This window comes from Lottia gigantea, assembly GCF_000327385.1.
Source record: "Lottia gigantea unplaced genomic scaffold LOTGIsca_92, whole genome shotgun sequence".
NCBI classification, from domain to species: Eukaryota; Metazoa; Mollusca; class Gastropoda; family Lottiidae; genus Lottia; species Lottia gigantea.
Window position 1 is genome coordinate 503,275 of NW_008711014.1, and position 16,210 is coordinate 519,484.

At 35.9% G+C, this 16,210-nt stretch overlaps 2 protein-coding genes across 2 annotated transcripts; one reads left to right on the forward strand and one right to left on the reverse strand.

The window, feature by feature from the left end:
* Positions 1-6,294: 6,294 nt before the first annotated feature.
* Positions 6,295-11,396, forward strand: LOTGIDRAFT_134745 (hypothetical protein; the record flags this gene model as incomplete). The annotated part of the gene is made up of 3 exons (XM_009068652.1): positions 6,295-6,604; positions 6,939-7,277; positions 10,861-11,396. The coding sequence occupies 3 exons, from the start codon at positions 6,295-6,297 to the stop codon at positions 11,394-11,396; spliced, it is 1,185 nt and encodes a 394-aa protein (XP_009066900.1).
* Positions 11,397-14,570: 3,174 nt separating this feature from the next.
* On the reverse strand, positions 14,571-16,210 carry LOTGIDRAFT_134694 (hypothetical protein; the record flags this gene model as incomplete). The annotated part of the gene is made up of 3 exons (XM_009068653.1): positions 14,571-15,136; positions 15,401-15,691; positions 15,937-16,210. The coding sequence occupies 3 exons, from the start codon at positions 16,208-16,210 to the stop codon at positions 14,571-14,573; spliced, it is 1,131 nt and encodes a 376-aa protein (XP_009066901.1).

Sequence of the window (16,210 nt, forward strand, 5' to 3'; positions counted from 1 at the left end):
ACCAAATTATGACTGAAATTTGTCTTGCTACTTCAAAACAGAACATGTTAATTGATGCATATAGTGGGTTAGCTTAATGCCCTTATATGCAATGTATATCCTATATCATACTTGGATTATCATGACCATATTCTAAATCAATCTTTATTCATAAATAAAATAATAAGCCTACCTTTTCTGGTCTTCTTCTATTCACCTGTTCCATCTAGCCACATTTAAAAATAATCCACTTGAATAAATATCAAAACTAATCAAATAATATCCGTACAAAATGTCACACAAATATTCAATGGGCAATCCGCCATTTTGTTATTTCAATCCAATGCGACACACAGCGTACAGGTAAACATCAAACGAAATTGAATTAAACCGCATTTCACACCTGATCACCTAATGAAGTTCAATGAAATTATGAATTATAAGATCCAGTGATAAAAACACAATTTGAATCAAAGAAATAAAGCTAAAACTAAAATTTCAACTGTCCAAGTGTGGTCAAGTAAAGTTTGTTGACAATCTTCAGACATTTCTACCTTTATTGTATTTACAGGTGAAATAAACTCAAGGGACGTAACCCAAGTTTAGCCTACAGACAACATGTAATTAAATGCATGACTTGGTGACAATTAGATCAAAGTAATAGGTTGCCAATTATACACAAACGCGATGAAAGGACACTATGTATCTTTTAAAAAACAATTGAGTTTGTTATTGTTATTAGAACCTGGTAGGTTTACAGATCAAGGGCAGTAACTCATAAATTTCTTGCTTAAAGTTTATTTCACTCCATTTATGAAACTCAATATTTAAGTCAAGGAGACATTTTGATGTGATTGTGTATCAGCTCAAAATCATTACCGTTTTGGCATAAAGAATCTGTGGCTTCAGTTTATTGTCTCCTGTACCGATTACCAAGACAGCAGGGGCCCATCTAGAGCTAAAAATGAGAAGTATCTCTCTGAGGCGAGGCCCGAAGGGACAAAGCCCCTTTAGGCCAGGGGGCTGGGGGCTCCCCTCCACACCAAAAAGTCACAGGATTTCAGATGGCCCGGGATGAATGTTTATGCATTTAGAAGACATAATTTTCACTTCAAAATAAGACAGGTCACAGGTCCTATCACATGGCCAAATGGCCACAGGCATCTGTTTCTATCAATAGACGACTATTTCTATAATAGTATATATATACAGATGCCTGTGCAAATGGCCCTCCCCTAACTACGCTACTGCAAGACAGTGTCTATGACAAACATCACTGAAGGGAACCATATATGGGAATGAACTTTAAACAACCCTAAATACCCAGGCCTCGTGAGTATAATTAATAGGAAGAATTCGGTGGTGAAAAATGTGTTTTCTACTTCTTTTTGAATAGGAGTGGCAGTGCACTATCGTTCACACGGATATTAGTGCTATTTTCATTTTACCATTTTTCCCCCAATATCTTTATCTGATAGATGAAAGAGATTTGGATCTGACAGGGGGTCTTAAATCTAAATCTCGGATGATAATTGTATCACTTGTTATATCGTGTTTTGGCTTGCTATCCATTTTGTCATGCTTTGGACGAGATTTGGAATTGATTTACTTTACGCAGCCCCAAAAGATTCAATATTGTTGAGGTGGAACGCTTCGAATTATCAGACATAAAGACACCAAAGAGTATCACGTAGTTTCATAAAAATTAGTTCAGTAGGATACTGTGCTAGAACCAAATGCGTTTGACCTACATCTCAAGCACAATTCCATCTGGTGTCATTTTGGTTCAATGTTTTACCTGGTTTCAGAAGGTATATTTAGATCTTGACGACGCGTTAATTGGACATAGATCGAATAAACAAAACAACCCCCCACTTTTTATAGCTAATTGATGCACATAAACCACTGGAGAATACAGAAAACATCTCAGCAATGCTGTTAACTCTTCTTCAATTGCATGCCTGTCATACTAACAATCTCGTTCTGTCATTGTTCCAATATATACACTGAGTTTTCTTCACGTTGACAGGCATTCGATTGTTTTCAACTTGAAAAGGCTCATAATTATGACAATGACGATATTAAAAAAATAATCAGTTTCTCTAAAAATAGCCTTCATACACCCCTGCAGATAAACGAATGCGAGATTTAACGATTCTAACTAACATCTAAGATTTGTCAAGAATTCTTCCGTTTTTTACCCCTTGTGCGTTTAACTTGATGTATACATATGAAGTTTCTTGACTCTATTTTCTAAATGAGACGTTCTTAACTTGGTTCTTCCCAAACATACCACGAACATAATGTAGAACCTGATAGTCTTTTACTGCAGCAGGATTACTGTTTTAACCAAATTAAATTTAAATTCCAATTTAACCAAATTGGTTGCAAGATAAAGTGTTATTCTATTAAGATAGAAGGCAAGATAAGACCAAATTGTCTTGGGCTTGTTTCGCCCACCTTGAATTATTTTATGGTATATATTGCCTGGAAGTGTTGGATATTTTCTGTGTTTTAAAGGATTATATATTAACATGTGGAAATATATTGTCTTAGTGATTTTTACTGTAAGTTACATCTCTTTCTATTGGGATTATATAAAATTGTGTTTTACCTTCTACTTTTCTGCACCTAATTGGTCCTATGAAGACTGGTCTGATGCGATTAAAGATATTGTTTCTATCCCTTACGTGTGTATAGGGAACACTATTTACAGGTGGAAAATACTCTAAGGGCCTATTGTTTCTATTTGTTTTTGTAAAGTGAACACTGATCTATTTTCCCCAATACAGACATGGTGTACATGATAGTAACTTCATCATCTGACCAGGGTGGAAAATCAGAATTTCCCAATTGAAGTTATAGAAGTATTCAAATGTAGTATAATTCACTAATTAAGATATCTTGGATGGGCATTTCTGAAATGAGATTGAGTTTTACGTTCTTAATCCCTGAAATCCAACTCAAGATCACTAAAGATAAATCATTTAAGAATATTCTAAAGCTCAGCTGATGTATTTCTTAAAATCTGAATTCGATCTCAGTTAAAATGTTGTGAAACAGGCCTCTGATCTCGCTTAACTTTATATTGATTACCGCGAGAGAAATTTTGCCAGGACAACTGCATAAGAATATAGGGGGGGGGGGGGGTTAGGTTGACCTTGTGACTGACAATCGAAGAGCAATTGGATTATTAACTAGTATCAGGCGATATCATGAAAAATCTGATAAATCCATGAATGTTTTGGACGAAATTGATTGAATGTTATTCAAGTAATCAGTAGTAAACCTGAGAACATGTGTTTTAGCAAATTTCTTTCCTTTCAAGGTAACAGTATTGGTAGAAGGGGAAACAGATAAAGATATCGGAAGAAAACTTTATGGTAATCCTGATGTACTAATCATATTCTATCTTACCTATCACCCGGACCAGAGCTTTTATGGGAATTATATTCTCCTATCACCTTAACTCTAGCGCACCCCTGAAATGTCGAATGAATCTACCATCTTGATGAACCGATTGTCATTGTCATTGTGATACGAGTGCAAATTCTACGCTAGTTCGTCTGCTGGTTCCAATTGTTGAAAATTGCGGCAAAACTGCCAATGAATTGCTAATGGAAATATTTGGTTTTAAAAGTATGTTTAATTGACTGCAGAAATCTTTGTTAGGTCTTACATTTTCAGAGAAATGACATATTGTTTTACTTTTTTAACAAAATAATGGGAAAATGGGAAGATTTCAGTAACCACGGAGGCAAATATCATCTTTACTATCAATTAAACAGAGATAAAAGACTTCTTAGATAAATCATGTTGCCATCCATCATGTTAATTAAAATTTGAGGTACAATTCTCAAAATGATAAAAAGTTTGATTGAAATGAACAATTCTCAACGGCTCTTCAAACAAATTCCTGATTTAAAACTTATTCGGCAGGTGTATTTACACTATGTTATTCTGACACGTTATTTCAAACTAAAGTTTTTTTTTCCATTAGACATGTAATTAGCTGTGAGCACATTGAACTAAATTAAAGTTACTGCCAAATCTACGTGGTTATTTTTACAGCTTTTCTTCAGTTTTTATTTTTTTTATCTTACTTGATCATTAGGCATCACACAGTTCTTAACAAACAAATTTTGTGTTTTCAATACCATCTTCAAATTTTAAACAGAAAATGTTTAAGTGGACGCGAGTTCATCCAAACGAAACTGCGTATGGTTCTTACAGAGTTTCGTATGCTTCTCATCAAACTTTATGCGGTGAACCATTTCGAGTATTCTGCACTTTCAGTTTCGTAAAAGCTTTCGTTATGTTACCAGAATATTAGCAGTTCATCAACGATGGCCCCATTACCAGTGGCGTTTCAAGAATCACTTAAAGGGGTGGGGGGATTCTTTCCTTGGGGGAGGAGGCAAAGTCGGACCAGCTTCAGTTTACCCACCGCACAGATCCAATCACATTGGTTAAGAATGTGAGGCTCAACAAACTCTTTACTGAGTCGATATCATTGGTTAAATGGTACAGGCTTAACAATTTGTTCCAGGAACAATATCTACTCACCCCCCTCCAACACCCCCCTAAAATTGGATTCTTCTTGAGAGATAACAGCTTTACTATATCGATAGATATGACTTATTAATGCTACAGGGTTAATAATTTGTTCCCACTAGAGGTGAATGTCTCGTATGAAATGAGACTACAGTGTTGACATCTCTGTATATCAGTATAGTATAAAAAAAATATAATTATGCTAATTCAACATTCAAAGAAGCTGTAATTGTTTTACCATACCGTGTTATTCTAACTGCACTATTTTAACTTTCAGAAAGAATAGCCGAGAAGCCTGTTTATTATGAAGTCGATAAGGGTACGTAGGTTTTAATGTAAAATGCAGAAATGGTAAAATAAAGTCAAGAGCAGTGAGATACCAACCAAAACACTCTGAAAATGAAACATTTCAATCTTTACTTTAATCATACGATATACGCGAAAATAACGACATAATCAACATGCAAAAAGCGGCTTCCTCTCCCATCAGTATGCTCTCTAATGATACATCAACTATCCAATACGAAAAAATTTCAGTAGTCCCATAATAACCACAGTTGAAAACCAACCGGAAGTGAGATTTTCTTTTGTGAAAACTGTCCAATTACTTTCGAAAAAAAAAACAGTCAAACGCTATTGTACGAAAACAATGAGTGCTTGATAAAAATCTGTGGCGGTTTTCAAGTCGAAAATCGCGATCGTTCAACAGGAATTCTAAAAGTCATGCCTTGTGAAATTTTGAGAAGTTAGGTTTTGTTTACGTACATTTACATGTTGCAAAAACAATAGATTCACAGATTCCTGCCAAATTCAGGTCTGTGAAGACAGAAAAAGGAACTTCGTAATTTGTCAAGAAGTAGTTTTTTGACAATTTTTAAACGTTATGCCTCGTGACATTTAGAAAGGTTAATTTGCTCCTTTTCTACGAGAATTATACATACTGCGTTAAGATATAAAAGACGGTGGTTTAGAACAAAAGGGGATTCTTAACGGAAGTTGTAAAATAAAAAACTGTAAAAAATTTCCCTGTAGTTAAAAAATCGAACAAACTCGTTATTCGAGGCGTCATTTTTAACACGCCTGCTCTTGACATAGCCTAATATTGGTTGTTTACAAGAATAATATACACTGATAAATAAGCCCTTATCATCGAATCACGCCGTTTTTAAACTGTTCAGAGAACAAATGTCGTTAGCAATCAGAATTGACGTTTTACTGATAGTCTACATAGATACTCAGAATCTGAGAACTACTTTATTTTACATTCAGAAAGATAGAGAGCCCATTCTCTAAATTTAGGTTTATGTGCGTTTCAATATGCTGATAATTAAGAGCTCCTATAGAGTTTCTTTTGTAGTCAAGGACCAATCCTATAAAACATGCTCATTTATATCTTGTTGATAAAGAGGTGACTTGGTACTGTTTACACCAGTTCTTAATTTTCGTTTTGTACGTTGATGTTTCACTTATTGAATGCACATTTGTACAACTCAATCTTACTAAAAATGGAGATCTTGATCTGTTATGATTTATATTTTGTCTACAGGTTACTACACTTGCCATCTATGATCCGACGCAATTTCTTTTTTAAATCTTGTTCTGTGGAATTTCGACCCAATAGTGGCTCAACTACCATAGGGACTGTTTGAACCAAGTCCATGGGCCACCACAAAAAAGAATAAAGGAGAGCATATGCTTAAAAAAATCCCAGGGAAGGGGCCCCAACTTATCCAGTTGAGCCACCGAGACCGACAATTTGAAATGCTTTCATTATGTATAATATCTCAATTGTTTTTTCCAGTTTGTCGTCAAAGGCCACTAGAGCTTGTCTTCATAATAGACGCCTCAGCAAGTATTTGGTGGCAAAATTTCACCAAAGCTAAAAATTTTGTGGATAATTTTATTGGGCAGTATGAAATTGGTCCAGATAAAGTAAGGATTGGTTTAGTGACGTATGGTAATTTTGTTTATTTTATGGATGTTATCAGGCTTTCTAAGTACGAGGATTTACGTACTCTTCAGCATGCTGTACAGAAACTACCTTACAGAGCTGGTCACAGTACCAGAACAGGTTGGTGTTCAGAATATTATTGTCAATGAGTCCATAAGTGGTGTTTCTCCTGACACATAGAGATGCCCACAGTTCTAATTATCCCGTGTGCTACAGGCTGTGCACGTTAAAGCTCGACAGTTGGAAATAAAAAAAAAGTAGGCTATTGCCGCCCCCATGGCAACATTTCCCCCATTGCACACTGAAGAGCGTTGCCAGCCCGTCATGAGCCCATTAGGTGCAGAAAAGTAGGATGCAAACTCCAATCATTTAGTTTAACTTAAAACGAAGTTGTAAAAGCATGTATCTACACTATATCCCTTCCATATGACAGTTCGTTTTTACCTTTCAACAGGTAATGCTATAAAATATGTCCGGACGAGTTTATTTGCTGAATCCCGAAAAGGAGTGCGGAAGGTAGCGGTTGTAATGACGGATGGAAACTCGAGATTCCCGACAAGAACAGCCAAACAGGCTCATATAGCCCGGTATGACGATATAGAGATGTATTGTATTGGAGTCAGTGATCAGGTCAGCCACAAGGAACTGGTCAACATTGCCGGGGAAGAGTCCAATGTTTTTTATGTCACCAAGTATTCTGAATTAGAAAAGGTGAAAGGACGACTGGCTATGAAAACATGTACTAAAGTCGGTAAGTTTATTACAAATTTAAGTTCTCTTCCATATACTAGACGTTAATAGTTTATAGCAACTGGGGACTTTCTGAGACGACGAAAGCCATAATAAAACAAACATGTAACAAATTAATTGGCATTGGTTACAACTCCAAATTCTGCCCAAGAGTTCACAGCTTTTTTATGCTAGTTTTATTGGAAGGACAAATTTAGTTCTAGGAATTAAGATTCGATTAATATCATAAAATCAGCAACAACGGTTTAGGTCAAGAATACAAATAACAGTCAAATAACCGAACACAATTTAATGGTACATCTCTCTTCCCCTAATTGTCGGTAAAGGATTAAATATCTTTTCGTGTTTTCGTCAAATAGACAAATGAATTTTCATAAACAAATGTTAATGTTTAATTTTTCAGTCCGAACCACTACTACCACCACCACCACGACTACAACTGCACCAGCACCGACTACGACTACAGAACCAACTACGACTACTACTCCGACTACAACCACTACTACACAAAAACCTACAACAACTACTAAGAAACGTAAGTTCAATTCAGACATTATTTTATTTATGTCTTGATTGAAGGCGGCGAAATTCATTGATTTTCTTCTTGGGACGGTTTGACATTAACGAATCTTACGACCTTCTTGCATTTTATCTAAATATTCAAAAATCTTACTCATCAAATATCCATGGTAAACTCTACTAAACCATACTTTTTGAAGTTTAAAGCACGAAAATAAGATTCAGTTCATATTCAAAATAGTTTTCGTTTCTCTGAAATAGATCTATTTCTTTAACCACAAATTAATCTATCGACAGCGAAAACCACTCAGATACCGATCACTTCTGAAACATCATCAGAGACGGATGAAACTGACGACAACGACTCTGAAGACGATTCCGATGGCGCTACCTTAACTGAAATAGCAGGATCCCAAATAGTTACCGCCAAGAAACCAAAGACGGATGGTGGCGTGGTTATTAATATACATATACAATCGGATCAAGAAGAGACTGGAAGTGAGACTGAGGAAGCTGGAAACACTGAGCAAGAGACTCTTGACACATCTAACTCCTCCGAAGGACTTGAAGCCTCTACTTCAAGAACTGTAGAAAAGTCAAAAGCCAAACGCAAAGGAAGTGTTAAATCGTCTTCAAAGAGGCGAAAATCCAAATCTACCACAGTAGACTTGAGTAAGTACAAGCGTTACCAGTTCTCCAGTTTGTTTCAACGATCGTTTGTACATTGTTCTGCGGCGATATTCAATTCCAAACTGCAGGTGCAATGAAATAGCAGCCAAGACGACCTGCAGTATTTGTGCCAAATCGTTACTGTAGCCAGTATCACTAGCTAACAATTTGGAGTCTCTTTCAGAGATTCGGATAGATGGCATCGATACTCCAACCTTAATTCTTATCCATATAAAAAAAAGAGATACATTGTTCTTTGCGCCAATAAATTGATTTATTGTCCTTCAGAAATCTCAGGAGCTCGTCGTCAATCTACCGATGAAGGTAAACTGGTAAAGCTTGAAGAACTTTGCAATTCCCAATTCAAAGGCATACCATTCTTACCATTGATATAACATATTCGTTTCATCTTCATAGTTTGAGCTTCACAGTTTCACCTCTTGCTTTGTTATGAGCACTAGTTTGCTTTTACATTGCGCATTTCCAGTGGCAGTAAGCGATCACGCTATTAAAAAATAACAAAGGGTTCGAGATGGAGACGATGACGAGAAACAAAATCATCACCAGAGTGAAATTTGAAACTGAAAGTATACCAGAATGGAAGGACAACGACAATAAAAGTCAACTACTGCTGATGATCACCGTAAACACAGACACAGGATTTCAAATTGAGACTCTACTGCTCTAACTAACAGCTATTTTGTGGCTTACTATTAAATGGATGCACCCTGCACGAAAAGTTTTACGAAAGGGTTTTTTATTTATTTATACAAGTCACAGTTTGATTGCTGTCCGAATGATGCTAAGTTTTGTTAGAAGGTTTAACAAACCCTGCTTGAATTCAACTTAGACTGAGTTGAATTAAAATGCTTTAGAATTGGTTTTGTGCTTTGCCAGGAATGAAGTTAAAATATTTTGAAAGAAGTTGGATGATTGACAAATAAATATTATATTATTATATTATCAGTTGGAACCATTCGAGACAGCCACGAGAATTAAGGTAGCAAACAGTTCTTCAAGAACATCTCTGCTGGTGGTCGTATTGTTTTGTTAATGAACTAATCTATATTTAGAATATTTTTTTTATTATTAGCAGTTTGTTTATATTTGGAATTTAGATACAGAAACATTCGCTAATTTTTTGCAGCATGAGAACGTGCGAGAAGTCATAAGAGACGAATCTGGACATTTTCAACATTAATGACATTTCATTAACATGATGATTTCGTTTTTTCTGTTTTCAGCAACTACCACTCCCGCGCCAAAAATGTCATCAGCTATTAGTGGAAAAGGTAATTAATGTTTTTATAATGTTTGAAAACTTGCCAATATCGTTTTACTTCCATCATTTAAACATCAAGTTTGAAAGAAATGGCACATTGTTTCATTGACGTACAAATTGTTAATGCATTGAGTTTTGGCGATAATTATGCTGTGTTATAACTGAAAACAAACTGAATCCTTGCTTCGTTGGCTAGCTTCGATCAATTTACAGAATCTAACTAGTATTTCCACCAGTATTTCCCAATGAGCTGCACGAAGTCTTGCTCTTGAGTAATCCATCGAATCTGTTGGAAAAAACAAGAAATAAAACCCTTTTACTGAATATTAGAAAGTAACGTGCAAATGAACAGATTTCCTACCTGTATAACATTAGTGAATTATCAAACTGATTGCAATGGACATTGTGTCGTCAAATGTGTGTGTGTACAAAACGAAAATTGATCAGAGAATATCTCTTGAAAATTGAGGTTGAACATCCATTATTTGGATAAGAAAACGGAATCTCTTTTTCATGATGCTTTTACATATTGGTCATGATTTGTAAACTTATAAATTATATCTCATTTTATTGTAAAGTTACTCTGAAAAAGTTATCAAAGGGAAAAGGAAAGAGAAAAAGAAAAAATAAGAAAGATTTCCTACAGAATGATGAGGGTAAGGTTTTAATTCAACTTGACATAGAAAGAAATTACACTGAATGGATTCTGACCACCTTAATGCCGTGCACAGAAGACGCACAAGACGCACCACTTTTCACGGTGTTGGATGTCACTAAGAGACTGACATAGTGTATGTTTTCCTTACAAGACCATTAATACTATGCAAGGTCTAATATACTATTACGGATCGTAGTGCCATTCCGGGTTTGCAAACCATATCGTAATGATAAAAATAAAACTGGATCAAGGCAGAATGACGAAAAAGCTATATGAAAGTTGAAATTAGTTGACAATAACTTAGAAATTAATTTGCTCAAGGCATCGGTTCCTTGTTAGTCTATCTTTCAAATGCTAACAGGAAGGTTCAAGAGATTTGTATTAATGCTGAACACATGGTGATTCTTTGACAGGTTTATCATAATGTTTTCACCGAGAATAGTTATCTTTTTAAAACTCGAATTCAGTTTATTTTTCCTTTTCACTTTTTTGTTTCAGCTTGTGGATCTCAAAATCCAGCTGATGTGTATTTTGTATTCGACCCAGCAGCTTTGGGGACATCTAAGACAGATTGGGTGGCCAGGTTCATCCGACGATCCATCAACACCGGGGACATGGAGCATATGCAGTTTGGTATACTTAGCGGATCTTGTCCAATTGATGCTGGTTTTGATTTAGACCGTTATGATAACATCGAAGACATTGAGAATCATTTAGCAAAACTGACCACACCAAGAATCCCTGGGTTAATGGAAGATGTTATTGCCAATGGTTACTCAGTTGAACGTGGAGGACGACCGGACTGTCGTAACGTTACCTTAATGTTCGTAGGAAACCGCATTAAAGATGCATCTGAAATTGTTAAAGCCGCCAGGAAGGCTCGGGATTCTGGCATCGAACTGTATTTTGCGAATGTTGGTGATGCTACAGAACGTCTTATGAACAGACTTGATCAATTTGGAAAACGTCTTGACCACTCCAAATCATTGATTCTGCAAGTGTCACAATTTCTGTCAGGACTGTGCTCAAAGTAATGTCAAGTTATAAGCTTTAAAAGTACGGATTTTCAATCACCACCAACGGTAGAAAGCTGACGTGATATGTAAATAAATTGAACATAGTATACATGTATATATATTTATGTTGTGCGTATACCAAGCTTATATCGAGCTTATGTTGAGCTTAAGTCACGTTTATATTAGATTTATATTGTGCTTATTTTGAGCTTAAATCAGACTCGAGTTTTTATTGTGCTGATGTGGAGCTTATATAACGTGTATATCAAGCCTGTGTCGAGCGTAGGCCTATATCAGGAATTGTGTTCCACAGGGATATATGCATGATACATGTCTTACAAAGGGACATATTTTATGTCAAATGTATAGTAACCGTATTTATTAATCAGTGGTATTAACCTGCTCATGCTTAACGTATGCTTGCATATGATAGATTTGTTTGGTCGGTCAAGTTTTGATCTGCTTGCAAATCGAAATGAAGTCTAATGACTCAACAGTCAGGTTATGACAGAATCGGGGAGATATGTGAGATATGAGCTATCCTTTTCAGGTTTTTTATTCTCTTCTCATCTCTGATTCGCTATCTCCTCTAAAATAACGTATCACAGTTGTTGTACTGAACTGTACAAAATTAATCATCAATAATTAACGTGCTAATGACACAAAACAACCACTCCCTGTTCTCATTGGTTATAGACATCGAAAAATGTGCTTTCTCAGCTGTGACAAGTCTCAATTCTATAAGACCTTTTTCACAATTTAAAATTTATATCTAGTTCCCCATGTGCTTTAAACGAATACTACGTCTAAAATTGAAGAATTTAAACTTGGACAATAAGACCATATATTCATCAGTAGATATACCTGGTGTCATAAATAACATAACAGGATCCTTATATAATCCGATAAATCCAAAAAACAATTAAAAAAGCAATTAACTATTGAAAAACGCTTAATATTATGATTAAGCGTTTTTCAATAATTACTAAGTTTTATGAATTTTCCAATTTTCCTGGGATTCTGTTGTAACTTTATGACACCAGGTAAGTTCCCTGATGAATATTACTCATATTGACCATTCTTCAGAACATAAATTTTATTTTCATTCTAAGACGTAGTATCACTACCATTGGTTCTTGTATTACACCTAGAAAAGGACATTAAATTGTTTGAAATGAATTGTTGTATATTGTTGTCGTTCAAACAGGTATAATAAAACGTTATCTTTCCATGTTGATGTTTCTATATCATGTGATACTATAAAATTCTGTTGTTATCATCAACACCTGATTTAAGTCGTCATCTGAATCGCCTCCTGTGGCAACCTCTCACATAGCTGTCAGACAGTATACAATACAACAACCAAATGAAAGGAGTCAATCATCTGCTTCTTGAGCAATACCTGATAAATGAACCCTTTTTCAATTTAAGTGACGGGTAGGTGATTCACAGTGAAATTCTCATATTTCAGTCGTCGGTTCGCTCAGATTCTTCTGGATGTCAACAGTTACTGGCAGTTGTTGAAAGATGATCTGAGAGAGTATTCTGACATAAGCAAGATTAAACCTAGCCCTCAACGTCCCTTTGTCACTATTTGCCATCTCTTTACAGATGCATGCATCGTCAAACTAGCTATTATATTTAAAATCTAGTTCATAAGGTGGAATTAGACAGAAATGCAACCAAGCTAACTCTTGGGAATCACGTTAAACTACAAAAACCTCTTCAATTTACGATACTAAAAGATAATGTTAACTTTTTTTGTAGATAAAATTGACTGTGATTTGTAATAACAGACAATCCATCAAAACATACTATAATTCATCACAACTGAATATTATATACTTTTATATTCAGGCGAACAACCACCACACACAAACTGATATTTAACAAGAGAATAATATCTTTCAAATCCATCAAAACAGGGATAGTTGGACTTGGATATGAGCTACGGACCAGATTAAGTTTGAATAACGAACTACGAACAATATCCAACCCCATACGATCTGAGTACATTACCTGACCTTCAATGTAAATGAATGATTTAGGTAATAAAGACAATATCAGTTTTAAAAACTCAGTATCAAGTATTTTCTTGAATATTTTATCAGAGATATCCGATGCTATCAGACCCCGTCATCAACTTAACAGATTCACGTCTTGTTCCGCATTGTATTATCAAGATTTGGATGATTAATATCAAAATAGTTTTAAGTGTGTGAAATTGGCCTACTTATTTGTGGATTAGCAAAAGGTGTTTCAGAAGAGTTAGTATAGCATTTACACAGTGCTCAAAGTAAAGGAGCGACTTAAACAACCTTCATAGGGATTTTATGACGGGTTTCATTGGTGGTCAAAAGCGTTCACGGTAGTCTCATTAATAAACATAACAGCCCATAGCGTCAGAATCTTGTTATTTCGGCTATTGTGCTGGCTTGAGATTTTCTCTCAGAGCGAGGGCATTTAGTATATTTCACAAGTTGCCTTTATATTGCAAAGTGTTTGCTCCGGCGTTTTATAACTTACATTTGCATATTGCTGTCCTTTTAGCTGAGAGCCTGCGGGATGACCGTATAGAATTGCAATGTCGTCTGCTAGGCTACTTAAGATAACAAGATTTAGTTCAAATCCTAAGAGGGATGAGGATAATTGGTTGCTTTGCTTGCGTTGCGTCATTGGGACTGCAAGTCTATGGTTTCTTTCATATAACCAAATGATTGGAACGTTGTCATCGGAATTGCTGATTATGGCCTTAACAATGTTCTTCTTGTAGTAAAATGGGAATAAATAAAAAACAAGGATAAAATTGCATGATTTATTAACTGTTTATATACACACATAAATAACAAATTAGATGTTGTCATCTAAAAATGGAATGCTTGATATCTTCATCTTCAGTATTCCAATCCGCAGTATCGTCATCGGCATCAACTTCTTAATAGTTACCTAAAAATCAAACAAGAATCATTCAAAAATAGCATAATAACACAAGATAGAATGACCAAGAAGTTAGCAGCTTTATTTTCAGTCTTCAGAGATCTTGTCGAATGTCAAATTCGTGTTTGCGCAAAATGTATAAGAGCTTTCTGTCAGTCTGTCAAAAAATGATTGTTTTATTGGGTGGTGGTAGAATTTATCAACAGGTGACACTGCAACAATAAACGTTTTAGGAGCATATTAAAATCTGAAGATCTACTTACTGCATAAAGCCTCAACGAATTGAGCGGCTTGACCTCTGGCGCTGTATCCGTTAAGGAAGAGTCGTTGTCCGAATCCAATTTCTTCCAAAGCATTAAGAAGGTTTCTATCAGCAGTTTCGTGACCAGCGAAGAAGACATCAATGCCAGCGGCATGGGCAGCTTCAGCTTGTTCGATAACAGCCATGGCATCGACCTTACCACCAATAAAGATAACAGCAACCTTTCGGCCACTAGATCTTGCTTGGTTGAATTTACCGGGAACAGATCCGATGAGGGCTGGAAGTCTGGAGGAGTCGTATCTAGCCAAGTGCTTTCTGATCTTTCTGTTGGAAGAATATGTATTCAAACTGAATCCGGAATCGATTGGACATGAACCACTGATAACTCCCATTCTCATGAATTTAAATTCTCGGACTTCAAGGGTGTAGGTGATGAATTGGGTAACCCATCCGGTGATGTCCAAACCAAGGGATGCTGGGTCGAAAACGTAGTAAATATCAGTTGGTGTATCTTTGCCACATTCTTCTGCAGCTTGTGTTGGTGCTGGGGTTGGGATTTCTGAAAGACAAAATAAACATTAGACCTTCGTATACATGCACTTCGAAAAAACTTCACTTCACTGTAGGATACAATTGTTTTGTGTTCACATCCTTGTTTATCATAAATAAAAACTTTTAAAAAATTAATGTTTATATGAATCAAACGTACCTAATCCTTTTTAATCATTTTTGAACTAAACAGCATTTAATGAAGATGATGTTTTGTGTTTAGAAAGGACAATTTAATACTGATGAGTCGACAGATGACTAAAGCCATACTTACTCTTGCAGGTTTGACCAGAAAGTTTGTCTTTGATGGCTTCCAATTCACCGTAGGTTTTGACGATGATGACTCGGTCTGGGGATCCAGCAATGTTGTTCAGTTCTTGTCTGTTGACGGACTCACTGACACCAATAGCAAAAATATCAATACCAGCCTGGCGTGCACCTAGAGCTTCCTTGGCGGTCTTGTCTGGCTCTTGTGATTCACCATCAGTAATGACGATACATATATGGGGAACTCCTGGTCGAGCTTTTTTAAACAGATGATCTCTCATGTAGGCAAGACCCATTCCTGCAACAAAAAGAATATAGTAAATTATTTCAGTTTCTCGTCACTGAATTGCTTGTGGAGCATATAAAGATCTTCAACATTATGTCGGTAACAGTTGATTACTTTTCAGAAACATGACGTAAATTTGCCCCCAAGCAATGTTATCTTCCATTTGCTAAATCACCCTTGTTTAGTTTTTCACTTAGTTTCGAGGGTGATTTTTACAATGCTTCTTGCTTCGCAATACTTATGACATAAGATTTTACCTGTTTCGGTTCTGAAACCAGCTTCCCATTTGATATCTCTGATTCTTTGTTGGAGAGAAGCCTTATTGTCGAATTCCCCAAATTCGATAATTTGGTCAAGGAAGACCTTTTGACCGTATGTTTCGAAAGCAACTCGGACCTTTGATGGACCAATCTCATATGGATCAATGAAGCTGTTGACGAAAGCCTTGGCTTTGGTGAAGTTCTGGGCCCATACGGAGGATGAGGCATCGAGGACGAATACAATATCTAATGGATGTTGGTAGCAAACCAT